This window comes from Coccinella septempunctata, chromosome 9, assembly GCF_907165205.1.
Source record: "Coccinella septempunctata chromosome 9, icCocSept1.1, whole genome shotgun sequence".
NCBI classification, from domain to species: domain Eukaryota; kingdom Metazoa; phylum Arthropoda; class Insecta; order Coleoptera; family Coccinellidae; genus Coccinella; species Coccinella septempunctata.
The window spans coordinates 17,025,752-17,052,149 of record NC_058197.1 but is presented as its reverse complement, the minus strand read 5'-3'; the positions used below and the strand labels follow the sequence as shown (position 1 = coordinate 17,052,149).

At 38.4% G+C, this 26,398-nt stretch overlaps 1 protein-coding gene across 1 annotated transcript in view; it reads right to left on the bottom strand.

The window, feature by feature from the left end:
- Positions 1-26,398, bottom strand: part of LOC123319935 (somatomedin-B and thrombospondin type-1 domain-containing protein) — an 84,854-nt gene that overhangs the window by 8,368 nt on the left and 50,088 nt on the right. The window contains exon 3 of the mRNA XM_044907025.1: positions 3,546-3,669. Coding sequence (XP_044762960.1) covers positions 3,546-3,669 — 124 coding nt within the window. The remainder of the gene's footprint in view (positions 1-3,545; positions 3,670-26,398) is intronic.

Sequence of the window (26,398 nt, the reverse complement as noted above, 5' to 3'; positions counted from 1 at the left end):
ACATTCACGAAAAACTGGCGTGGCAGACAATAAACATGAGTGAAATGGTTAAAGCTATAAGTAATTAAGTTGAGAAAGATAGGGTGAAAAGAAAAACCCTAACCAAGAGAGCTAAAAGAAAATAAACTGCACAAATTCAAAGAAAAGTCAGCAAATAGTAAAAACATTGAAAAGTATAGTAGCCTATATTTCTTGGGAAATATCAAAATCAGCAAACAGTAATGCCAATTTGAAAGATGGAATTGCCTATACTTTCCACTTAGCGGTGGAAATTGAAAACCGTTTAAGAATTCAGAGAAAAGTAGACAAGGGGAATCAAGGAAAAATGAAATATAATCAGCAGATATGGTTGTGTCATTGAAAAGTGTAGCTGCCTATAATTTCAGGGCGACGAAAGATAGGGTGGAAAATGAAAATTTTGTGTGAAAAGAAAGCATTCAGCAAAAACTCACGAAAGAGGAAAAAAATATTGCCAATCAACGGAGACGTTATCTTGAGAGATAGCATTGCCTATACTTTTGGGGGACTTGAAGATAGGGTGGAAAATTATAATTATTTGAGTAGATTTGAGAAGATATCATACATATTAGAGCCAAAAAAGAAAATGTTGCGAAATATAATATTGCAATCTGAAAACTAAGATGTTACAATGAAAAGTAAACTTGCCTATACTTTTGGGGAAAATTAAGATTGAAATCTACAGAATGAAATTTGGTTTTGACGAGTGTAGTTGCCTATACTTTTGAGGATAGGTTGTTAAGTCTGAACCTGAGTTCATACGTATTTCAGTGTGATCCATTTATTGAAATATTACAGAAGAGCAATAGGGTGGAAAAGTATTTCGCCTGTATTTTCGGGACGATTGGAGATAGGGCAAAAAGTGCATGCAAATTGAATTAATGGGGAAATATTTCGAAATTTTAAGGCGAATAAGGTGAAACATACATAGGCAGTTGCCTATACTTTCAGGGCCATTAAAGAAGGGGTGTAATTAGAACAATGTTAAGAAAGATTGCAGGAGAAGCACATACATTACTCCGTTGTAACTGACAGATGTCAACTTTGACGTATGTCAAGGAAAAAAGCAGATAAATGATTCTCGCGTATGGAACGCAGGTTCGAGAAACGTTTCAGCTTGATATCCTTGCTAAATTGGAGTATCCGGTCTACTTCACCTGTTTCATACAACACAGCTACGGTTGCCTCGACGCCTGAGGGTGATTGTGAGTAATCGTCTCTCCTGCAAGGTCGATATTAATCATTTCAAAACGTCTCACACTCTGAAAGGGGTGGTTGGGTGTCAATTTGGTAACTTTATCGCAATCATTATGTCGCAAAAATGAGTTTATGGATGTGTGGTCTTTAGTGAACCACCTGGGGGTGAGAATCTTTCCATAGTTCGTCAAATAAAGGGCTAATAAAGGGGCATATTCGGATCGTCAAGGATAGTAGATTATACAGCATCACTGAAGCTCCATACAGTTCGAATAAGGAATTTACCTTTGATGCAACGTTTTTTACATCTCATTGAATGAACGTTTTATATTGGTTGCTTAAGTAACGACTTATTAAATAGTTTCGTAATCGTTGATTATAGGTTGAATCAACGTATCTGTTCCAAAATTCAACGTCCCCTACTAAATAAAAAGATATAAGTGTGAGTGTGTGTTCATCTGGAACGATGTATTGATATTGGATCGAAGAACCTCTCGCGGAAAATAAGCCTGACATTGAAACTGGTATCCTCATTGGGTAACGTCAAACAGGAATTGGCTCCCTGAATCTTTGGGCGCCAAGAAAATAATGGAATCACATCTCACGGATCGGAGGGCCAGCAAAAAAGATTGCCACGATGAAATAAGAAAAAGGACGGAGCGGACCCGACCATAAAGTATAGACAATGCTCTCCTGGGAAATTTCCGGCAGGCCGATTCTGTTTGAAGTTCCACGATCAGAATATAATAGAAACAGAATCAATAGGGTATTGCCGGGAATATTTCTCTTCATGGTCTGATTGCATTTCGATATAGAACATCGGGAAGCTTGTTCCTGGGTAGAGTGGTATATTGTTTGACAGCGTATAACTTCCAAGATTAAAGTGACGATTCTGTGCTGAGATTTGGTAATCTCACAATCGTTGTTTCAAAACTTTGACAGATCGAGTAGGCTCTGAGAAGAAAAATCGTTTAAGATTTAAGGTAGTTGAATATACGTTGAGTAAAGACGTTAATGAAACGTTTCATATTGGTTGGTAGAGTAACGAGTTGTTGAATAGTTTTGTCTTCAACGTTTTTGTAATGTTTCTTACTTCATATTGAAAATACGTTGAGGAGATACCTTAAAGAAGCGTTTCATATTGGTTGTTAGAGTAACGAGTTGTTAAATAGTTATGTCTTCAACGTTTTTGTAATGTTTATTACTTCATATTGAATATACGTTGAGGAGATACTTAAAAAAAGCGTTTCATATTGGTTGTTAGAGTAACGAGTTGTTGAATAGTTATGTCTTCAACGTTTTTGTATTGTTTCTTACTTCATATTTAATATACGTTGAGGAGATACGTTAAAGAAGCGTTTCATAATGGTTGTTAGAGTTACGAGTTCTTGAATGGTTATGTCTTCAACGTTTTTGTAATGTTTCTTACTTCATATTGAATATACGTTGAGGAGATACGTTAAAGAAGCGTTTCATATTGGTTGTTAGAGTAACGAGTTGTTAAATAGTTTAGTCTTCAACGTTCTTGTGATATTTCTTACTTCATATCGAGGAGATACGTTGAAGAAACGTTTCTTATCGGTTGTTGGAGTAATAATTGCCATCTACGGCTGGAATTCCTCGTATTAAACGAATATTTCTGGAGTGGGGAACTAGATTTTATGTTCGCACAGCGGAAAACATCCTTTGAAGCGTTTCTCCAGATTCGATGAACATCTGGAGCAAGGCTCCTCTTTGCGGTCGCATTCCACGAGGACTGGAAGGCCCCTCTTTAAGCGTTATAAAAGATTCATCTCGGCGTTTCATATCGGCTTCGATATGTCGATTCCTGATACTATTCGAGCAACATTTATATGGCCATTCTGAAAAGGGGAATTCATATTGAAATTTATTCGACGGCATGAATTCCTCATTCGCAACATTTCGATATGGAAGGGAATGTTCAACAGTTTCACGAGTGCTTCTGCAGCAATGCCACAAGGAATAATCAGCAAGCCCTATTTCTTCAAATGTGATGGCCAGTCATTGTGCCAGGCACGAGGTACAGCTGTTTCCTCTCTAAAGCTAGGAGCTTTTACAACTCAGGCTCAATTTTCTTTCATGATATTCAGGCAGAAGAAGCCTGTTTGGTATAGATCTTAGATTTCTTTCAGGAATAATTATACTCACTTCTTAGGCCATTGAAAACAACCAGAGGTGAATTAACATCACTTTCTCTACATCATTCAAATGGTGTTGAACTAAAGTGTAGGATTTCATTTCACTACCGGAAATAAGGTACCCATTTAAACATTTCAGCTGATTTAGTATAATGATGGGATAATACTCACGTTTTTTTGGGATCATACTGAGGGTATCTCGATGGGTCTCTGAGTCTCAAATTTTTCCTTATGTCTGATGTGGCATTAGCCACTCTGCTATGGGAAAGAGTACCTGGTAGAAGCATGGCCATCTCTGAAAAGAACGAAATATATTTTAGTGAACCATTTATTTATTACTTTTCACTAACATGAAGGGAAGATATGGACGACCAAATGTTATTATGATTGTGGTTTTCGACCATAGGAGTAAAACATTGCCTTAACCTTTTGCAGGCAGAAAGGAGAAACCTAAAGTTCAGCACCTCATATTCTGCTGCCTCCATCAGTGTTTCCTGAACGGAGGCAGCTTTATACATGTGAATTCCTTAGATGTGATGCCATCTAATATGATCCTATTTGAGACGTGGCTAGTACTCAATAATGCTGCAGTTGGATGTGGTAAATCGAATTAAGGTTAGGTCAACCGATCTCAGGAGGTTCTGCATGTGGACCTCTGTCAGAAACTGTTATACAAAAACGTCCCACAGTTTTAGTCTGAAGTATGTGGTTGCAGAAATGCTGTTTTGATGAAGTGGAAGTCTCCAGGCATGGAAATTAGGTATTATCCAGGTACTAGCTGAGATAATTTGCAGAAAATTTCAATTCCGTGAGAAAATTGAAAAAGAGGAGATATAGCTGATTGTTATCGTTGATGAAAATTCATCTAATCAGCTTAAAGCCTAAAGATTTAAGATACTTCTTTGTGCAACTGTGGTTAGGAATGTTTTTTGCAAATATTTTCGCTCTGCGTGCGCTTTTAGACATGATTTGTTCATTTATAAGATACACTGGTGAAGTATGCCAACTTGTGCCAGCTTTGTGTGACAGTTATTCTTGGCAGCATGATAGTTCTGGATAAATTAGTCGTTGAAGTCAAGTTTGAGCTGAAATTGCCTTGGCAGCTCTAATAAAATTGATCTTTTCGAAGCCGTTTCACTTACCACATGATGATGCCTCAGATTGTTCACGAAAACTTTGGCACAATTTTCTCTGGAAGTGATATTAGGGACGGCATGACAATATGAAGGGTCAATTAGCAATGTAATATGACGTCTTGTGAGCTTATCTTGCTGAGGTTATTAGAAAACGAGGAAAACAATAGTAGGACAATTGTTTCACCTGTTTGTTCCACTGAAACCTTTAAATTTGAACCATTTAGTAGTTTAGACGTATTAAAGCTAAATGTGGTTTTATTCATAGGTAACTGAGAGTTCCCTGAGGTTTTCAGATACCACGAGAAGTTAGATCACCAACCCTGGAACGTTAAATCAAATTTTTCTCCATATTGCCTAGCCCTTTTTGTTCCTAAACACAATTTATGAGCGAAGCATCAAAATCTTTCATTTTCGAGAAAAAACTGTGAAAGGATCCTTTTCCTCAGAGTCCTTCTTCGATGGAATCCTCCGCAATCGGAAAAATGCTCATAAAAACGTCGTCGGAAATGGAATATTCGATGGCTGCTCCCTGACAGTTCCTCAATTTCTCTGAAGTAGAATTAAAAACCTCTTGGTGCCATTATACGAGGCCCTTTCTTTCAACGCCAACAAAAGAATAATCCTTCTTCGGTACGAGATGGCGGGCCAATTTCTTAGCTCCGAATCCCTCTTTCATCTTCTCACGAAATGAGTTTGCACATCGAAGGTATCGTGGGAGAAGTGTAATGCGAAAAGTAATTAATGTCGTCGAGTGTATTCAATCAATCCCTTTTTTATGAAATCGATTCGAAATGAGCAAATGATAATTGCAAATCAGATCTATTGGAATTCACAGAGACATTCTCTTCTCCAGAAGTATAAAAAATTTCTTTCTTGTCATTTTGCAGATTTTTTTTGTTCTTTGGAAATTCACTAGAGTGATTCAATAATGTGTACAATTAATATCTTCTTTTCATTAAGGAACATTCCAGAGTTAAAATTGTATGAGTTTGAAGAGGATAACATTAAAAAGTATCATTTTTTTCAGTGAAAGCTACTCATCTCAATAAGGGAAATAATTATATTAAAAATTCCTCATCGAGATAAAAGGGGTACACGAAAATAAAATTGAGATGAATGAATTTCATCTGCCACACACGACTGTGAGAGAAAAGTACTATATTAACAAATTCTTCCCTCATAAATTACGTTTGAAGGCAGTCAACAGCTTCCAACAAATTTCGTACAATATCAACTGAAATATTCCCATTAATCATTCCAACTAAGAACTAAACTTGGATTGTTGAGCTGTAGGCATGGGCACACTGATCTTTCGAATCCCTACAGCCAGGGATGACAACAATACATCGATGTTGGAAACATCAGAAGTGTAAAACCGTTTCAGTTGTATCGTGCTACATTTTTTGACATACACGAACATCAGGACTTCAATACCAATGCTCGAAACGATTTAGAGATCAGGATAATATCTCCCCACTTGAAGTACCAACAGAAATACCACAAAGAATAGGTGCCGACCATGGTTTCGGTCTCATTCGACCCCCCCAAGGCAACACAATTCGATATATTCATGATTTCGATTTCAGAGGCGAATTCGAACGTTTCCACCGTCCTCCACACGCACCTGCTTGATGACCGCGACATGCGAGAGTGTTATTTGCCTGAATTGATACATAGACCCCCACTGTGGGCCACGTAAAGTCACTTGTGTTTCCATCGACGTCGACGTTTCGTCGAAACCGGGCATCCCTGCCCTCGTAATGCAGGCTGATTGCGTTCTTCCTCCTCTGGATGTTTAATCCAGCTCCGGGCGTGCTGCCGAAGAACCCTCCAAACTATTTACGACGTCTGAAAATAAATATCGTGACAAACGTGTCGCGCCTAATCTTACACGGTTTAGGGAGTCTTAACGCCTATAGGCCTCCCTGTCTACGGCTGTTTATAGACGTGCCGCACTTACAGAAATAGCTCGGAAAATTCTTCCTGAACGTGGGTTATTTAATGTGGCTCTTAATCGTCCGTTTAACGCGATGCTTTAGCCGAGGGATCTAATTGAGTTGTGCGTGCGTTCCTGGGGGTAGCTTCTTGTCAGTGACAAATAGTATTCTTTAATCGAGGGTCTTTCATCAAGAGACAACCAGAGGGCTAACCGATTGGTGAAAAATGGTAGAAGTTGGAGAAAAACAACGGTTGTTTTCGTAAAACGCAAAGCCCCGAACGCATAGTAGTGCCTACTAAAAACTACACACCCTAAGGAACACAAAGAGCCCTCCCGCAACTACCTGCCCTCACCACTCAGCAGAAAAGAAGCCAAAACGCCACTTACTGGCCCAGAGCCTTTGTGTGGTATAGGGAAATGCATCTATAAGAAAGAGAAAGAAGAAACCAAAAGAGAACTGCCGGGAGAAATCTTCCAGGAATGGATCATTGCAAAAAGTTCCTACGGAATTTCAAAACTGCAAGTTCCACGAAGTATTTTGATCTGAGTTAGAATTGTATCTCAGAATTTTGACCTTCAACTCAAAATTATCGTTTGTATCTCAGAAATCTGACTTGTATCTCAGAAATCTGACTTGTATCTCATAATTTTGACCGTCAACTCAAAATTATGGTTTGTATCTCAGAATTCTGACTTGTATCTCAGAATTTAGACGTTCAACTCAAAATAATTGTCTGTATCTCAGAATTCTGACTTTCATTTGAACTTTCACCATTTCATTAGATCAATTCTACTTCCACTGAAGTAGCATTCTTAGGTTGGCTGTGAATTAGATTTATTCATTTAAACTTTCACTAATTTCACTAATTAAATGGAACAAAACTGACTTCATAAGACCAATTCTACATCCGATTAGTCCCCAAATGTCTGTTTTTATCTCAGAAATCTTGGAATTCTGCTTTGTATCTCAGAATTTCGTCGTTCAACTCCGAATTCTGACATAAATATCTCAGAATTCCTACTTGCAACCGAGAATTCTTATTTGTTTACCAGAATTCTGACTTGCTACTCAGAATATTGACTTTCAACCCAATATTATGGTTTGTATCTCAGAAATCTGACTTGTATCTCAGAATTTTGACCGTCAACTCAAAATTATGGTTTGTATCTCAGAATTCTGACTGGTATCTCAGAATTTTGACCTTCAACTCAAAAGTATTGTTTGTATCTCAGAATTCTGACTTCTATTTGAACTTTCACCATTTCATTAGATCAATTCTACTTCCACTGAAGTAGCATTCTTAGGTTGGCTGTGAATTGGAATTATTCGTTTAAGCTTTCACTAATTTCACCAATTGAATGGAACAAAACTGACGTCATTAGACCAATTCTACATCCAATTAGTCCCCAAATGTCTGTTTTTATCTCAGAAATATTGGATTCTGCTTTGTATCTCAGAATTTCGTCGTGCAACTCCGAATTATGATTTGTATCTCAGAATTCTGACTTAAATATCTCAGAATTCCTACTGGCAACAGAGAATTCTCATTTGTTTGCCAGAATTCTGACTTGCTACTCAGAATACTGACTTTCAACTCAGAATCATGATTCTGAATTTCGACATGTATATCAGAATTTTGACCTCCAACTCAAAATTATGGTTTGTAACACGAAATTCTGACTTGCAACTCAGAATTATCATTCATATTCCACAATTCTGACTTGCATCTCGAAACTTTCACTTGTTTTTCAGAATTCTGACTTGTATCTTGTCCCAGAAACTGGCTTGCAGATAAACAATAGTTGATATGTTTTCTTTATGAATTATAGTGTGTGAAACCAAAAGAGAACCACCCTGAGGGAATCTTCCAGGAATGGATCATTCCAAGAAGTTCCTCAAGGTTTTTGAAACTGCAAGATTCAAGAAGAATTTGGATCTGAGTGAGAATAAGTTGAGCCTCCTCACTGGCTTTCTCACAGGACGTTGTTGCCTTAGGAAGAATATGATGTGAATAGGCTTATCAGAAACTGACAAGAGAGGAAGAAACTCCTGGTCATCTGGTCACAGAATTCCTCGCCATTGCAAGCCTGTGCGAAGAATGTCTTGGACGAAAAAATTATAGGAGGAATGGGAACTTAGCTGCTTGAAGCCCTCTCAGATGCTGGAGCTGGTGCTAGAATAGCTCTGATATGAGGCACAATAGACCTTGAGATCGCAGTGAGATGCAAACCCTTTAAAACTCTACATCTTCATCCAGATTCTTCCAGTTTTGTCGATATCTGTCCCCTATTCTTTTGTTGGCTAACCCCCCAGCCTCAAAATATTCCCAATTTACATCTGAAATAAGCCCTGTTCCATCAAACTGCCAGAACTCGAATTCCTGTTTACCTTACCGGCTAATTGATGCTACCAGAAACGAACAATGGGCGAAACTTCGCGAGTCATTCCGAAAAACAATCCGGAAACTTTCCCCTTTCTCAACTCCCCCATAAAATAGCGCACTTCGAATCTTCCCACATCTCTATACGTGTATCTTACGCGGCCATACAAAATTCATGAAGTTCGTGTCTTTCTTACGAACTTGACGGGAGTGTTGCGGGTGGAAGTTGAGAATATTTGGTGATAATTCATTTCGCACGAACTCTTTACCATATTTGATTAAAACTGGGGCCGGAAGACAAGCCGGTAATTTCAATTTGGGGGGATGAGGGGGGAAATATTATAAGGCAAGAGTTGAAAGAGGTGGTTTGGGCGTTTGTTGGATATTTGTTCATGCTGCTTCATGAAAGTCAGATTCTCAGAAGCTTCATGCATATACCCGAAGACATTTGGATCTGCTTGAGCCATTGAGACTGATATAAATTGTCACCAGTACAAAATAGAAGTATAATTTTGACTTGCAAGTCGGAATTCCGAGATATATACGAATAAAAATTGTCATTTACTAGTCAAAATTCTGAAACTGAAGTGGAAATTCTGAGACTCAAGCATGAATTCTGAGAAACAAGTCAGAATTCTGGGTTGTCAGTCTGTATTCTGAGCTATAAGTCAGAATTCTGAGTTTTAAGTAGGAATTCTGAGATTCAAGGATGAATTCTGAGATACAAGTCAGAATTCTGGGTTGCAAGTCGAAATTCTGAGCTATAAGTCAGAATTCTGAGTTGCAAGTGAGAATTCTGAGATACAAATTAGTTACAAGTCAAATTTCTGACAGTAAAGGTGAAATTTCGAGATTTTTCAGCATGCATCTTGAGATACATGTCAGAATTCTGGGTTGCAAGTCGAAATTCTGAATTATAAGTCAGTTCTGAGTTGCAAGTGAGAATTCTGAGATAAAATTAGTTACAAGTCAAATTTCTGACAGTAAAGGTGAAATTTCGAGATTTTCCAGCATGCATCTTGAGATACAAGTCAGAATTCTGGGTTGCAAGTCGAAATTCTGAGCTATAAGTCAGAATTCTGAGTTGTAAGTGAAAATTCTGAGATACAAGTGAGTCACACGCAAATTTCTAACAGTAAAGGTGAAATTCTGAGATTTTTCAGCATGCATCCTGAGATACAAGTCAGAATTCTGGGTTGCAAGTCGAAATTCTGAGCTATAAGTCAGAATTCTGAGTTGTAAGTGAAAATTCTGAGATACAAGTGAGTCACACGCAAATTTCTAACAGTAAAGGTGAAATTCTGAGATTTTTCAGCATGCATCCTGAGATACAAGTCAGAATTCAGAGCTGCAAGTTGGAATTCTGAGATGAAAGCAACAATTCTATTTCAGCATTCTAACTTGCCCCTCTGAATTCCGACTTGCATCTCAGAATTCCGACTTGCAAGTCAGAATTCTGAGTCTCATCTCAGAATGCCTACTTTCAAGTTGTATTCTGAGATTCAGAGAAAAAAGAATGTAAGTAGAAATTATTCATACAAACTTTCATCAATTGATCCAATTAAATGGAAAAAACAGACGTCGTTAGACCAATTCTACATCCAAGTAGTCCCCAAATGCCTGTTTTTTATCTCAGAAATCTTGAAGCTTATAATTCCGATTTGTATCTCAGAATTTAGATTTTCAACTCGGAATTCTGACTTATATCTCAGAACTCCTACTTGCAACCGAGAATTTTCATTTGTTTCTCAGAATACTTGACTTGCAACTCAAAATTATGATTTGTATCTTAGAATTCCGACTTGTATCTCAGAATTCTGACTTGTATCTCAGAATTTTGACCTTCAACTCAAAATTATGGTTTGTATCTCAGAATTCTGACTTGTATCTCAGAATTAAGACGTTCAACTCAAAATTATTGTTTGCATCTCAGAATTCTGACTTGCATTTTAACTTTCACCATTTCATTAGATGAATTCTACTTCCACTAAAGTAGTTTTCTTAGGTTCAGAGAAATGTGGCTGTGAATTGGAATTATTCATTTGAAATTTCACCAATTGCACCAATGAAATGAAACAAAACAGAGGTCATTAGACCAATTCGACATCCAATTAGTACCCAAATCTCAGTTTCTATCTCAGAAATCTTGGAATTCTGCTTTGTATCCCAGAATTTTGACTTTTAACTCAGAAGTCTGAGTTCTATCTCAAAATTCCGTTTTTCAACTCCGAATTATGACTTGTATCTCAGAATTCTGACCTAAATATCTCAGAATTCCTACTTGCAACCGAGAATTTTTATTTGTTTACCAGAATTCTGACTTGCAACTCAGAATACTGACGACTTTCGTCAAAATTATGATTCGTATCTCAGAATTTCGACATGTATCTCAGAATTTTGTACTTCAACTAAAAATTATAGTTTGTTTCTCAGAATTCTGACTTGCAACTCAGAATTATCATTCGCATTCCACAATTCTGACTTGCATCTGGAAATTTCCACTTGTTTTTCAGAAGTCTGACTTGTACCATGTCCCAGAAACTGGAATTTAAAGATGGTGAAGCAGCAAGACCACCTTTGATGTATACCTACAAGCTGGCTTTCAGATAAACAATAGTAGATATGTTTTCTTTATGAATTATAGTGTACACATCTCCTTCTGCGAGTTCAAAGACACATCAATAGTTTTTTCCAACATTTCAATATCAAGATGCCCCTCAGGACCGGCCTCTTTGTCTTGTCATTCCACCTGTCAGCACCTGTAACGTCGATACCGCAATATTATTCTCTCCCAACGCACAATACCGTTTGTTCCTGGATTTCGGCCAGCGGCGTTCTGGGAATTCCCGGGGGTTGAAGGGTTGATGATAAAGAAACAAGGCTTCGACAGTCTGGAAGCTCGGTCGGGGACAGACTACTTCCGCGTGGTTGAACAGGAGTTCGGGAAGTTGGCCACAAGCGGGAGATGAGAGGAGAAATCTGATAACGCCTCGCCAGGAAAATGCAAGCTTAGGGGAAATGGGGTAGCCGATTCTGTTTCACACGTTCATCCGTTCTTCGGTCGCGTTTACGAATTGGAGAATGATCGAAGGCTGTTCCCTAGTTCAGTGTTTAATTGATAGAACCCATTGTTGGGTTTCCATTGTAGGGGATTGATGAAGACTGTCAACGGGGGGTATCATTCAAGGGTAATTTCGAATTTCAAGCTTGTTATTCTTATTCTTCTAGTCTTATAGCGAGTGTAATCGAGTTGTTGATATAATACGAGGATGTATTGATATCTAGTTAGCCTAGACCAGTTCCATGCATAAAAAAAATATTGCGTTACCATAGTATCGAGCCATCATCAAGTACCTGTATTTAAAAGGGTTAAGAGGTGAGCAGATTTACGAAGATTTGCTTAATACCCTTGGTGATTAATGTCCTTCGTATGCGACCATGAAAAATTGGACTGCAAGCTTCAAAAGAGGTAAATTTTTCATTGAAGATGATGACCGATCGGGAAGGCCAGTTGCTGTGTCAGTCCCCGAAAATATCGATGCAGTTCATGACATTATTTTATCAGATCTTTGAATTGAGCTCAAAAGGATATCTGAAGCACTGAATATTTCATATGAACGCGTGCATCATATAGTTCACGTCAATTTGGACATGAGAAAAATTGCTGCAAAATGGATCCACAAAAGCCTGCAAGGGTAGAAGCATCGCGTTCGATCTATGCTCGATTTGAAAACAATGTAGACTTCTTAAACCGAATTGTTACTATGGATGAGACTTGGGTACCTTTCTACCCTCCAGAAACAAAGCAACAATCGATGGAATGGCGACACTCTGGTTCTCCAAGACCTTAGAAGTTTCGTGTCCAAAAAAATCTGTTGGAAAAGTTCTTGCTTCAGTTTTTTGGGATTGCCATGGAGTAATCATGATTGATTCTTTGAATAAGGGTAGAACAATAACCGGAGATTACTATTCGACGTTACCAACCACTCTACGGGAAAAAATTGAAGAGATAAGACGCGGAAAGCTATCCAAAGGTGTTTTGTTTTTGCAGGACAACGCCCCTGCACACAAGTCTCATGATGGCATGCAGAAAATTCGTGATTTAGGGTTTGAATTACTAGAACACCCCCCTTATTCACCAGATTTGGCTCCATCCGACCATCATCTCTTTCCTCAATTGAAAAAAAGTTTAAAAGGTCGTGAATTTTCTTCCAACGAGGAGGTAATAAAAGCTGCTGAGGTCTGGTTTGCAGAGCAAGAAGAAACAGTTTTTTTGAAAGGTCTAGAGACGTTGCAGGTTCGCTGTAATGAATGTGTCTAAATAAGAGGAGAATATGTTGAGTAATAAAACATTTTGGCATTGAAATTTTGTTTGGTTCTTTAGTAGGCTGAGAATTTTTCAATATATCCTGGTAATTGAACTCTTTATTGGGAGGAAAGAGAGAGATAGTGTTGACGGAATCACAGTATCTAGAAATGTTCCTCTAGCCTGAAGAGAAATCCTCAATCTCAATCTATCCATATCCTTTTCCCCTTCTAACAAAAATGAACAAGGATCAGGGAGACGTGCCTGGACCTCATCCTGTCGTAATTTCCAGAACGTGGGAACCTAATTTCCCCAATTAAAGGAATATCACGAAACGAACATTCTGGCCCGGCAGAGTGGGATAATACGCGAAGCTGTATATTCCCCACAAAGATATAACTTAATTGAGTTCCTTACCTGCTAATTGTCCTGGCTCAGGGATAGATTGTACGTTGTTTGGAGTTGAATTGTTGATACTGCGCTGGGTTACCCCAGAAATTGTTTGGGATGGGATTGCGTAGAAATTTGTTATGATTTCGAAGGGGCCACAATATTCCACACAGACTGAGATATCAGGGACTAATGATGAACTTGTTGAAGGTACAGTACCTTCTTTTGATACCGAAAGTTCCATGGACATTCTCTAAACAGCCCAGTGAATCAGAAGAAAGAGAAGTTAAGTTCAATCATTCCCAAAATTCGTCTATGTCAATCGAAACTATTACACAAGATATCTACTATACGTAGATATGAGCTACGACCACTGGAACTCTTCACACTCTTGAAAACATCAATCTTGGAACACAACTGTCATAGGTGGTCCATCTTTTCCATCAGAAACTTCAGAAGACTTAATTAAACAGTGAAACTCTCAGGGATTCAATAATTCAGCAAAAAACGAGAAGGGATGTTTTCCCAAGGTTTTCTCGAGAAAATTGTTGACAAATGATGAACGTGGTAATCTATCTGGACCTAATTAGGTCCTGTCCGTAGGTGGAAGTTTTCTTGTTAAGTTTTTCATACCAGCCAATTGATGAAGATAGAGTGGGATATGGCTCTGGAAGAAGGATATTCTTCGTATTAATTTGCTGTATTTGAAGACGAGTTTCCTTGACGTTTTTCCATGAGACCGATAGATTTAACCTTTGATAACTGCCAAGCAAGGGTATCATCTTCAAGAGGAAAATTCTGCTGAAATATTCGAGCCAAATTCTCATCTTGCAGACTCGCTGTATTGATATTTGAATAGTCGAATGGGAAGTCGTACACAGTTGTGAGGGATGCCAATGAATGAAGAGATATCACTGATCCTCCAATCCTGTATCTGATGAAATCCACAAAATCTATGCCAGATGAAAAACGATTCAGCTTATTCATTTTTCGTTTGAATTGTAGGAAAAACCTAACGCAAATTGGGCTCCGAAATAAATTGATAGGATTCTGCTGCCCAATCCAGGACACTAATTGGCAATTTAGATGGTACAGGAAAATCAGAGGAGAGCATTCAAAAACGTGCATCATATAGAGTAATACTGGGAAATTGATTGGCTTCGTCTCATTTTTAGATTGATGATTTTTCGAAATCGTGCACGCTGAACACAATATACAATGTGTTGCATTAGAATTCCTGTAAATTTCTAAAATCTGCTACCAGTGGCTTCCAAAGAATCCAGTGAGAAGTTGCAGCATTTTTACCTAGATCCAGAGAGTATATTTCTGGGCTACATTATGTATGGGTGGACGCCTAGGCGATGCTGATTATTGAACCGGAAACCCCAATTGGATCAGACGAATATAACAGGAGATATCGCAGATTAAAAATTGTAATTTTTGAAAAATTCCATTTCCAAGATGAAAATCTAAACGAAGGTAGATAGGCATTCGAAAATGCTCGCAATAGATTCAGCGTGTTCGAAAACCTATATTTCCATACCAAAATTTCAAATATCTGGCCCTGTTTAGGAGAAAATAATCTTTTTTGTTTTTCCACTTTTCATTTACGAGTTGACTTCGAAGAGCTCTCGGGAGTGCAATTCTCTATTGAATCATCAACTGTTTGGCTTTCTAGAATCTTCGGAAAAAATTCTATGCCTTCCATATCCTAGGATAGTAATAGAACATCCTGATTTTCAGACAGAGTAGCAAATAGGTCATTTTAGGGGGGTCTAACCCCTTGCTCATTTTTGACCCAAAAAATCGAAATTTTCGAAATCGAGTTTTTATGCTAGGGTGGAAGCCTAGACAACGCTGATTATATAACCGGAAATTCCAATTGGATCAGACGAATATAACAGGAGATATCGCAGATTGAAAATTGCAATTTTTGAAAAATGCCATTTTCAAGATGAAAATCTAAACGAACAGAGATAGGCCTTCGAAAATGCTCGCAATAGATTCAGCGTGTTCGAAAACCTATATTTCCATACCAAAATTTCAAATATCTGGCCCTGTTTAGGAGAAAATAATCTTTTTTGTTTTTCCACTTTTCATTTTCGAGTTGACTTCGAAGAGCTCTCGGGAGTGCAATTCTCTATTGAATCATCAACTGTTTGGCTTTCTAGAATCTTCGGAACAAATTCTATGCCTTCCATATCCTAGGATAGTAATAGAACATCCTGATTTTCAGACAGAGTAGCAAATAGGTCATTTTAGGGGGGTCTAACCCCTTGCTCATTTTTGACCCAAAAAAATCGAAATTTTCGAAATCGAGTTTTTATGCTAGGGTGGAAGCCTAGACAACGCTGATTATATAACAGGAAATCCCAATTGGATCAGACGAATATAACAGGAGATATCGCAGATTGAAAATTGCAATTTTTGAAAAATGCCATTTTCAAGATGAAAATCTAAACGAACGGAGATAGGCCTTCGAAAATGCTCGCAATAGATTCAGCGTGTTCGAAAACCTATATTTCCATACCAAAATTTCAAATATCTGGCCCTGTTTAGGAGAAAATAATCTTTTTTGTTTTTCCACTTTTCATTTTCGAGTTGACTTCGAAGAGCTCTCGGGAGTGCAATTCTCTATTGAATCATCAACTGTTTGGCTTTCTAGAATCTTCGGAACAAATTCTATGCCTTCCATATCCTAGGATAGTAATAGAACATCCTGATTTTCAGACAGAGTAGCAAATAGGTCATTTTAGGGGGGTCTAACCCCTTGCTCATTTTTGACCCAAAAAATCGAGATTTTCGAAATCGAGTTTCTGTGCTCGGGTGAAAGCCTAGGCAACGCTGATTATATAACCGAAAATCCCAATTGGATCAGACGAATATAACAGGAGATATCGCAGATTGAAAATTGCAATTTTTGAAAAATGCCATTTTCAAGATGAAAATCTAAACGAACGGAGATAGGCCTTCGAAAATGCTCGCAATAGATTCAGCGTGTTCGAAAACCTATATTTCCATACCAAAATTTCAAATATCTGGCCCTGTTTAGGAGAAAATAATCTTTTTTGTTTTTCCACTTTTCATTTTCGAGTTGAATTCGAAGAGCTCTCGGGAGTGCAATTCTCTATTGAATCATCAACTGTTTGGCTTTCTAGAATCTTCGGAACAAATTCTATGCCTTCCATATCCTAGGATAGTAATAGAACATCCTGATTTTCAGACAGAGTAGCAAATAGGTCATTTTAGGGGGGTCTAACCCCTTGCTCATTTTTGACCCAAAAAATCGAAATTTTCGAAATCGAGTTTTTATGCTAGGGTGGAAGCCTAGACAACTCTGATTAAATAACAGTAAATCCCAATTAGATCAGACGAATATAACAGGAGATATCGCAGATTGAAAATTGCAATTTTTGAAAAATGCCATTTTCAAGATGCAAATCTAAACGAACGGAGATAGGCCTTCGAAAATGCTCGCAATAGATTCAGCGTGTTCGAAAACCTATATTTCCATACCAAAATTTCAAATATCTGGCCCTGTTTAGGAGAAAATAATCTTTTTTGTTTTTCCACTTTTCATTTTCGAGTTGACTTCGAAGAGCTCTCGGGAGTGCAATTCTCTATTGAATCATCAACTGTTTGGCTTTCTAGAATCTTCGGAACAAATTCTATGCCTTCCATATCCTAGGATAGTAATAGAACATCTTGATTTTCAGACAGAGTAGCAAATAAGTCATTTCAGGGGGTCTAACCTCTTACTCATTTTTGACCCAAAAAATCGAGATTTTCGAAATCGACTTCTTGTGCTGGGGTGGAAGCCTTGGCAACGCTGATTATAAAACCGAAAATCCAATTGGACTATAGGAATACAACAGTAAACAGTTGAAAAGGAAACAACTCAAAATATTCCAGTTTTTTCTGGAAGATGTTTCGGTTAACTTGACACAAGCTAATAATAAAGAGAAATAAGCACGTGATTCCTATCAGTTGTCGACCAGCGACCAGTCAGTGCCTGGACAACATATACACGTTGTCAAAAACTTATACACCTTCTCCTCGACCTCATCAAAACAGCATCCCCTCGAAGATTTCATCTTCAGATGGCGCCAAATCAACCAAGACCGCACAAAAATCCCATCTCGGCCGTTAATCATTCCCAAACATCACTCCTGATTAAATCGTGCAGGACTGGCGAAAAGACCAAATTGATTCCGGACGAAAACTCAATTATTTCCATCGTCAGGAAGGAAGCGGAAAAGAACATTGTAACGCGCCCCCGAAGGGTTGTAATTATCGAGAACAAAGGGCCGATGATCACGGTAGAACTGCCATGGAATAGGACGAAATTATACCGTGACGTTAATGAATACGAAATGCATTGGTTCTCGAATTTCTTCGGGCGCGTATGGCACCATTTGACACCCCGGTTCGTGTCATCTGCCTATGAATATTTAGCGCTTTCAAACCCTCCACCCTCCACGCTGCTCAACAATTGATAGTGATAACGTGTGAATTTCTAATCATTCGTGGCTTTTCTTAAGTTATCTGGAGCCTCTGTTATGCTGTGTTCGTTTTGAGTAAAAACTGTGATATTTCAAGTTGTTTCTATCTCACCCTTTTCTTACTTTATCCAGTTTTGCGCCCTTCAATTGTGAAACAGAAAATTGACGTTTTCAGCGCCATCTCGTTGTCAAATGTGGCAAACACAGATCAAAATGTAGTCGGTTTTTAGTACTGGAGAGATATGGAGTGTGTCCTATCTTTCTCCTCCGTAATCTTCGGTGATGTCATTATTGGAGAACCATCTAACGTGATCCTATTTGCCATGCGGCTCGTATCCAATAAAGCCGCAGATGGATGCAATAAATCGAATTAAGTCTCAGGGTAAACCGATCTCAGGAGCTTCTGCATATAGACCACTGTCAGAAACTGTTATATGAAGACGTCCCACGCGGTTCAGTGGGGAAAATATGGATGCTGAAACGCTGAAGTGCCTGAGTAGGCATGGAAATTGGATATTATCCAGGCAATAGCTGTGATAACTTCAAGAAAACGTCGATACAATCGCAGAATAACATCACTGAATGTTATCTCTGATGCCTCTTCATCAATTCGCTGTCCAATCATCTCGAATATAGGAAAGAGATGCCCAATAAAGCCTCGAAAAAAGTAACACAAAGTTGGTATGCCATTAGCCTTCCAGCTTTTCCTAACTAACCGATTTTATCCAGAAAGAACTCATGGATTATCAGCTTCCTTTCAAATTTTAAGAGGCCAGGTTCTTGCAGTTTCTTCTCAAGCTTGAATTGAAAAATCCGAACATCTTCTGAGAACACGAACCTTTCAATTGGCTCTACAGCAATCATCATAATTGGGTCTCCAGTATCGAGCATCTCGTCTATCTAACAGCCAGTTCAACAAGACCACATTACGACTTCCCAGAATTAAACAGACAAGACCAAGATATTCCTCGAAAATCTACAGATTAACGATGAACGTTCATCATTCGGATAGTTTCTCAACTATAATAGAAAGCCGACCGAACTTTACTATGATGAACTGAATAACTTGATGAATGCTATCATCCATTCCTACGAAGTGGTTGCGTTTGTGGTACTTTCCATCAACCTTAATTGCTAGATATTATCTCCTCTATTCATTGATTGCTGTTCCAGCCCTAAATTGGCGGTTTGTGTCAACCTGAATGGGATAGAAGTGGAATAGACATGATCCCAGATGGCGTATTTGTTGGTCCAATTAACTACCCCTTTCGAACTCGTCAAAGAGTACAAGTATTTCAACTGCATTCAGTTTGTTTCCTCAGTCTTCTCAATAAAAACTGAAGAGAATTTCCTTCGATACTTCTTAATTCTCAATGACTTTCTGATTACTTTCATCCACCCAGAGAACCTCTCATTATGCTATGGCTATTTTCTGCATACAACCCTGTGCCACCAGCTCCATATTAATGCAATAATTCTACACGTCTGCCTAGCCACGCTTCCACCTATCTAAATTTCAAATTAGGTGTTTCTTTTTTTTGTCGTTGGTCCAAGGACACGTGTATAACTGTATATAACCCGCCACATTCAACGAGGGCAGCATTATTTTCAATTTACATAACCGTTAGGAATATACACAAAATTATGCTGGGTTTAATTCAGAATTCGTTCTGATTTTTATGGTCACTAATTTCGTTACTCTCGTGATATTTCAACCCTGTTGACTCTCAGTTTTTCCTTTTTCGCACGAGAAATCATGGAACTTTATGCTTTTTGGATTTCTACTCATTTCGAACTGAAGCTGCTGAATATGCATATAGGGTGAGTCAGTGAGTCTTTGACGAAATTTTGACTGACCCCAACTTTTTGGGAATTTTTCGAAGGTCAACTTTCGAGTAGTTTTTCTTCCAGGGAAATGATCGTAGATCTAAATGTGATACATATTCTGAAAGAGCACCTCCTCTGTTATTAAATCCGAAAATTTTATTCATTTCGGCACAACCGTTCGGTCTTGAGGAAGTTTTAACTGACCCCATATTTTTGGTAATTTTTCGAAGGTCAACTTTCGAGTAATTTTTCTTCCAGGAAAATTCTCGTAGATCTGAAAGCGATACATATTCTGAAAGAGCAACTCTTCTAGTAATAAATCTGAGTATTTCATCTATTTCGGCGAAACCGTTCGGTCTTGAGGAATTTTTAACTGGCCCCATATTTTTGGGAATTTTTCGCAGATCGTCTTTAGAGGAATTAATCTTCCAGAAAAATTATCGTAGATCTAAATGTTATAGATATTCTGAAAGAGCAACTCTTTTAGTGATAAATCTGAGAATTTCATCCATTTCGGCACAACCGTTCGGTCTTGAGGAAATTTTAACTGACCCCATCTTTTTGGGAATTTTTCGAAGGTCAACTTGCGAGTGATTTTTCTCTCCGGAAAATGATCGTATCTCTAATTGTGAGGCATATTCTAAAAGAGCATCTCTTCTACTAATAAATCTGAGATTTTCATCCATTTCGCTGCAACCGTTTGGTCTTGAGGAGGTTTTAACTGACCCCATATTTTTGAAAATTTTGCGGAGGTTAACTTGCGAGTAGTTTTTCTTCCAGTAAAATCATCGTAGGTCTAAATGTGGTAGATATTCTGAAAGAGCAATTCTTCTAGTAATAAATCTGAGTCATTCAACTATGGCTAGGATATTTTGGGACATCAGCTGGGAATTTATGAGTTGTTTTGGTGTTAGTTTGAAGACTTTGTCTCCTGCATAGCCATATACCTGAAAGCCCATCTTTCTAAATCTTCTGAATGTTTTTTATTGAACGAATCTTCGTACTCTTCTGTTGACACACCCTTTGAAATAGCTGTTTTTCTGAGCCACCCTATATTAAATTGATACCTGTTTAACGTTATGTCAAGCAACGTATAATATTCAAACATTCAGAGCATATTATGACTTTGATTTCATGAATAGCAATGGAAACGTTTTATTAATTCACATTAGTGGTTTATGTTGGTACATATTTAGGTACCATTGATTATTACATTGATTAGTTGAATTCCACTCGCGTAAAGCTATCGGAATTTGTAATGGAATATTTTACAACGATGGTTAATGAAAATAGTAGGATGGTTAATTGATTTACGTCTGTCACAATTTTTTCAATATCCCTTCAATATAATAAAGCTCAAATTCCTGAATTGATGGCAGGGGAGTTCAATGTTCAGATTATTGAAAAAACAGTCTACATATTAAAGGCTTCTTGTTACCAAAGAGTAATATATCGTATTATATCAAGTCTGACGCCAAATACAAGGGTAAAATCATCTATGAAAATCCCACCCCTATAATGAAACCCTCATAAAACTTAATTGTCTCAAAAATGAAGAAAATCCAGCATTCATATGGAAGAATTCATACATGCACATCGTTTCACATAAATAGATATTCATTTTCAAAGTCTCTTCCCCAACCATTTTGAGGAAACGTGAAAATGAACGTTAAATAGATTCCATCCTGGAATACTCGAATGAAGAAGTTCTGTATCGGATTTCCACGCATCGGAATCAAATCATTCCACGAATTTTCAGTCTCGCAGACCAGAATGGGAATGTGGCAAATTGAAGGAATGTCATCATCTCGTCATAACGACTTTAAACTCCCTCCCTTGTGTGGGCAACAAAAATACTTAACTCGATTTGGGACGTTGAAAAGAATGGAGATTCTCGACTTCACCGGATTCAGAATGCATATCATTACTCCCAGGGGGGTACTTTGAGAGGATCTTTTCGGAATTCTTCGTGGAAATTTATGTGAATTTAATCTCTCGTCTGGCTCTTAATGTTCAACACATTCAGGTACAGGTAGAATCACCTGACGAGTAATATTCCTGGTAAAACCGAGTGAACTATCAAATTTCAAGGATTTTCTAATTGAGAAACTGCATTTGGAGTCTGTTGTGTGAATCAACACATATGCTGTATGCTACATGGACAAAGAGGAGGGAATATATATCGAAATATCCAAGAAAAACCCACAATAAAGCTTGAAATGAAAGGATTGACTGAGATACTACAGAATTAAGGAATACTTATTGCTCGTTGACTTCTGTATTCGAAAGAATATCTTGGAAAAATCATTTCCGAACCAAATCCTTTGTGAGTGGGGCATTTCTGAGCAGAATTCTGAATATATCTGGGCACAACCATATTTGAGCGAAACTATATCTGAGTAAAAATATATCTAAGCAGAGTCATATATGAGTACAATCATATCTGAGCAAAATCATATTTGAACACAATCATATCTGAGCCAAACCATATTTGAGCAAAATCATATCTGAGCAAAACCATATTTGGGTTAAACCATATCTGAACAGAACCATGTTTGGGTTAAACCATATCTGAGCAGAACCATATCAGAACAAAATAATATTTGATCGAGATCATATCTAAGCGAAACCATATCTGAGCAAAAAAACCATATCTGAACGAAACCATATCTGAGCAAAAAGACCATATCTGAACGAAACCATATCTGAGCAAAACTATATCTGAACAAAATAATATCTGATCGAGACCATATCTGGGCGAAACCATATCTGAACGAAACCATATTAGAGCAAAATTATATCTGAACAAAATAATATCTGATCCAGACCATATCTGATCGTGACCATATCTGAGCAAAAATACCATATCTGAACTAAACCATATCTGAGCGAAACCATATCTGAGCGAAACCATATCTGAGCAAAACTATATCTGAACAAAAAATATCTGATCGAGACCATATCTGAGCAAAAAACATATCTGAACGAAACCATATCTGAACAAAACCATATCTGAGCAAAACCATGCCTGAGCAAAACCATGTCTGAGCAAAATCATACCTGAGAAAAACTATATCTGAACAAAATAATATCTTATCGAAACCATATATCTGAGCAAAACAATATTTGTTTTATAAGGAACTCTTCAGAAACCAAAGGGTGCCAAGATGAATAGAAAAGAAATCAATTTCAACTCAGATGAAAGTCATTGTTGTTTCCATCGAATGAAATGATGATTTTCATTTGGAAATCTTCCAAACAACGCTGACTGGTGAAGCACTCTCCTGTCCTTATGTTAACCAGCCTATTGATTAACCTGATGAACTACAGCTCACGCAAGCTGTCGCATTGGATTCAGAGCATTCCAGTAGGGGCAGGGCATCGAACAGCCACACGTCCAAATTCAGATTTCCAGATAATTCCACAGCAGTTTCACGCGGCAGCTTTGGTCCCATCAATCGTCGTAATCATGTATTTGATTATAAATCGCATGACGTATCTTGTACCATGGGAATTTGCGGAATGTCTGCATTCCGTGTCATATTTAGATTGGTAGATCGAATTAGCGAGAGGGACGATATGGTCTTTGGATTTCGATAGCAAAACGACAAGGATAACACCCTGTTTAACGCTGGTGTCTGTGGAAAATCTGATGGAAATACATGTAGGCTACATGCTTATTGGTTGTCCGCCTATGCCCTTCTGAGCACATCCTGTTTCAACCCTACTCAGTAAGGGCAATAACAAACCTATAACACCTTACACTAAGAATGGTCAGAGTTCTCCTCTCTCTTGACATGTATTATTGTCTGCAGAAGAACACAATAGGTCTTATGGCCACCCTTCAGCCATAAATTGTAGCCGAGCAAGATGGAGAAGAAGGGGAGACAACATGTTTTGGGTGGCACCAAAATACCAATACAAACATTTCATTTCTTCATTTAGTTCAGATGAAGGAGACACTCATCTCACCTCAGCTGACTATTTTTACTTCCTGTTGAAAAATCATCCATTTGTCTTCTAGAACAGCAGCCCTGTTACTCTCTTGAGGAGCTGGTACTGGAGTATACCACCACGCCATTTACTGGCTCAGACCTTTTTTGTGGTCAAGGAAAATGCACCTATAAGAAAGAGTTCCTGGACCAGGAAGAAACCAAAAGAGAACCACCCTGGAAGAATCTTCCAGGAATGGATCATTCCAAAAAGTTCCTTAGGGGTTTTGAAACTTCAAGATTCAAGAAATATTTGGATCTGATTAAGAATAAGCTACGCCTTTTCAGAGGTTTCATCACAGGATATGGTCGGCTTAGGAAGCATATGATGAGAATGGGCTTAGGGGAAATTGACTACTGTAGATTCTATGGGTAAGAGAAGAAAACTCCTGTTCACCTTGTTATGAATGCCTCATCGTTGCAAGCCTACTCAAGGAATGTCTTGAACGAGAGAATTATTGGAAGAATAAAGACTTGAAACCCTCTCAGATCCTGGAGTTCTTGTAACTCTGGAGTTGGAGGGTTAGCTATAGATGGCGCAGTTGAGAGAACAGCTTTGATGGGAGGCAAAATAGACCTTAAGATAGCAGTGAAATGTAACACCCTTACCAAACGATAACTATACTCTCTGGAAGTATTTATTTTCCATATGAAATTCATGATATACTCCATGGAATACGCCATATCAATCCTAACAACTCAGTTTATACAGTTTCGAGGTTCTTAAAACTACACGAAGCTGGGGGTAGCTCGAAAGTGATTCGAAATGACTCATACCCCAAGAGCTGGAGTAAATGAAAATGGAAAATGCATTCCCCTTTCGCTTAATAACCCCTAAAAACCAAACTTTCCTCGCGAACTTCGCACAAACACGATCCAGAGCGATTTCATGTCGCTGCAAAACGTCGACTGCACCTCCCCCTCCCCAATAAAGACTTCAAATCCACCCCTAACTTCACACTGTCAATAATGACTCGCATTGAAACGCCAATACCCGCGGCGTCGAGCTCCCAAACTTCCAAAACTCTACTCCACGTCTTCGAGGGCTATATATTGAAGATTTATCTAATAACTGAACTTTGGGAAAAGAACTAAGCTGCGGTTAATAAGGCGGGTGGGTGGAAAGTCTAGAGCCAAGTTTCCGATACTTTATTGAGTCGGTTTCTCCGTGGATTTCCAGTTGGGACTGTTCGGGAAGGGGTTCATATCATATTCGATGGATGGGGGGTAGGATGGAGCCTGGAAGGGTTGGAAAAAAGAGGATATACTGACTGTGACGTGGAACCAAATTTTTCATGTGAAAGGGAGATGTACATCAACACCACAATTCCCTGATCCATTAATTCATTGCTGTATCCCGTTACCGAGAATAAATCTACAAGAAGACCCAAGAACAAAACTATCGGTGAGATCAAACTTATAATTTCTTAGGGCTAATTGCCCTCCTGTGACTGAAGAGACCCAACCGTGACCTACAGATCCTTCCACACTCCGGGCATGGATAGGCACCAACCAAATCTGGCCACCGCTGCATTCTTCTCGAGTCTCCATTATAACTGTAGACCAAAGACCTCCACTGTTATCTGTCTAACGCTAGTTGTTCCCAGTTATGATTGGCATCAACTGATTTTAGGGATTGATGCAGTATATCCTTAAACCTCTGATACTGGCCTCCTGGTTTCCGAGCTCCCTCTGTGAATTCGCCATACAGAGCTATTTTGGAGAGTCTTGTGTCTTGCGTCCTCAGAATGTGGCCGCTCCATCTGAGTCTGGCCCTCGTTACTTGAATCTTGATTGTTATACAACTCGCGCGCTGCAAAACTTCTGCATTTGAAACTTTGTGGAACCATCTGATGTGCATTATTTGTCTTAGACGATGTTGTGTTTGTTTAATGTGTCGCCTGTAAGGCGTCCAGCTTTTGCTTTCGTAAAGAAGTGTTGGGAGGACCACTGCTTTGTAAACAGCTGTCTTGGTCTTCAGATTGAGGTCGTGATTTTGAAATACTCTGTCCTTTAGCTTCCAGAATGCCCGTGATGGCGACTTGATACGGTTGTGTATTTCCGTGTCCAGGTTAGCCCTAGTATTTATGAAGCTTCCCAAGTATTTGAACTGCTCGACGTGTTCTAGAGTTTCATACTCCAGGCTGATATATGTTTGAAGGCTTTCTGGCGGACTTATCAGGATTCTGGTTTTGTCAACATTAAGTCTAAGGCCTGAATATGTTTATAGGTGTCCAACATTATCTATAGATCCTCTGAGCTGCTAGCGATAAGTGAGCAGTCGTCTGAATAAACTGTGCTTCAGGTAAACAAGCCTCCATCAAATCTGAATCTTATTCCAACACCTCTTATAGGCATTCTCCTGTACCTATTGTAAAATAACCTCATTGCCAGTTGCTTAACGGTTTTATAATTATGAACTTTCTTCATGGCTTTTCCAATGTTTATCGAAGGACGAATTGGATTATTTCAATTAGATCAACCATCAGCTCTCAATTCACGTATCCCATAGAACTCAGCGAGATAAGGTCAGGGTTCTATCCCCCTTCTT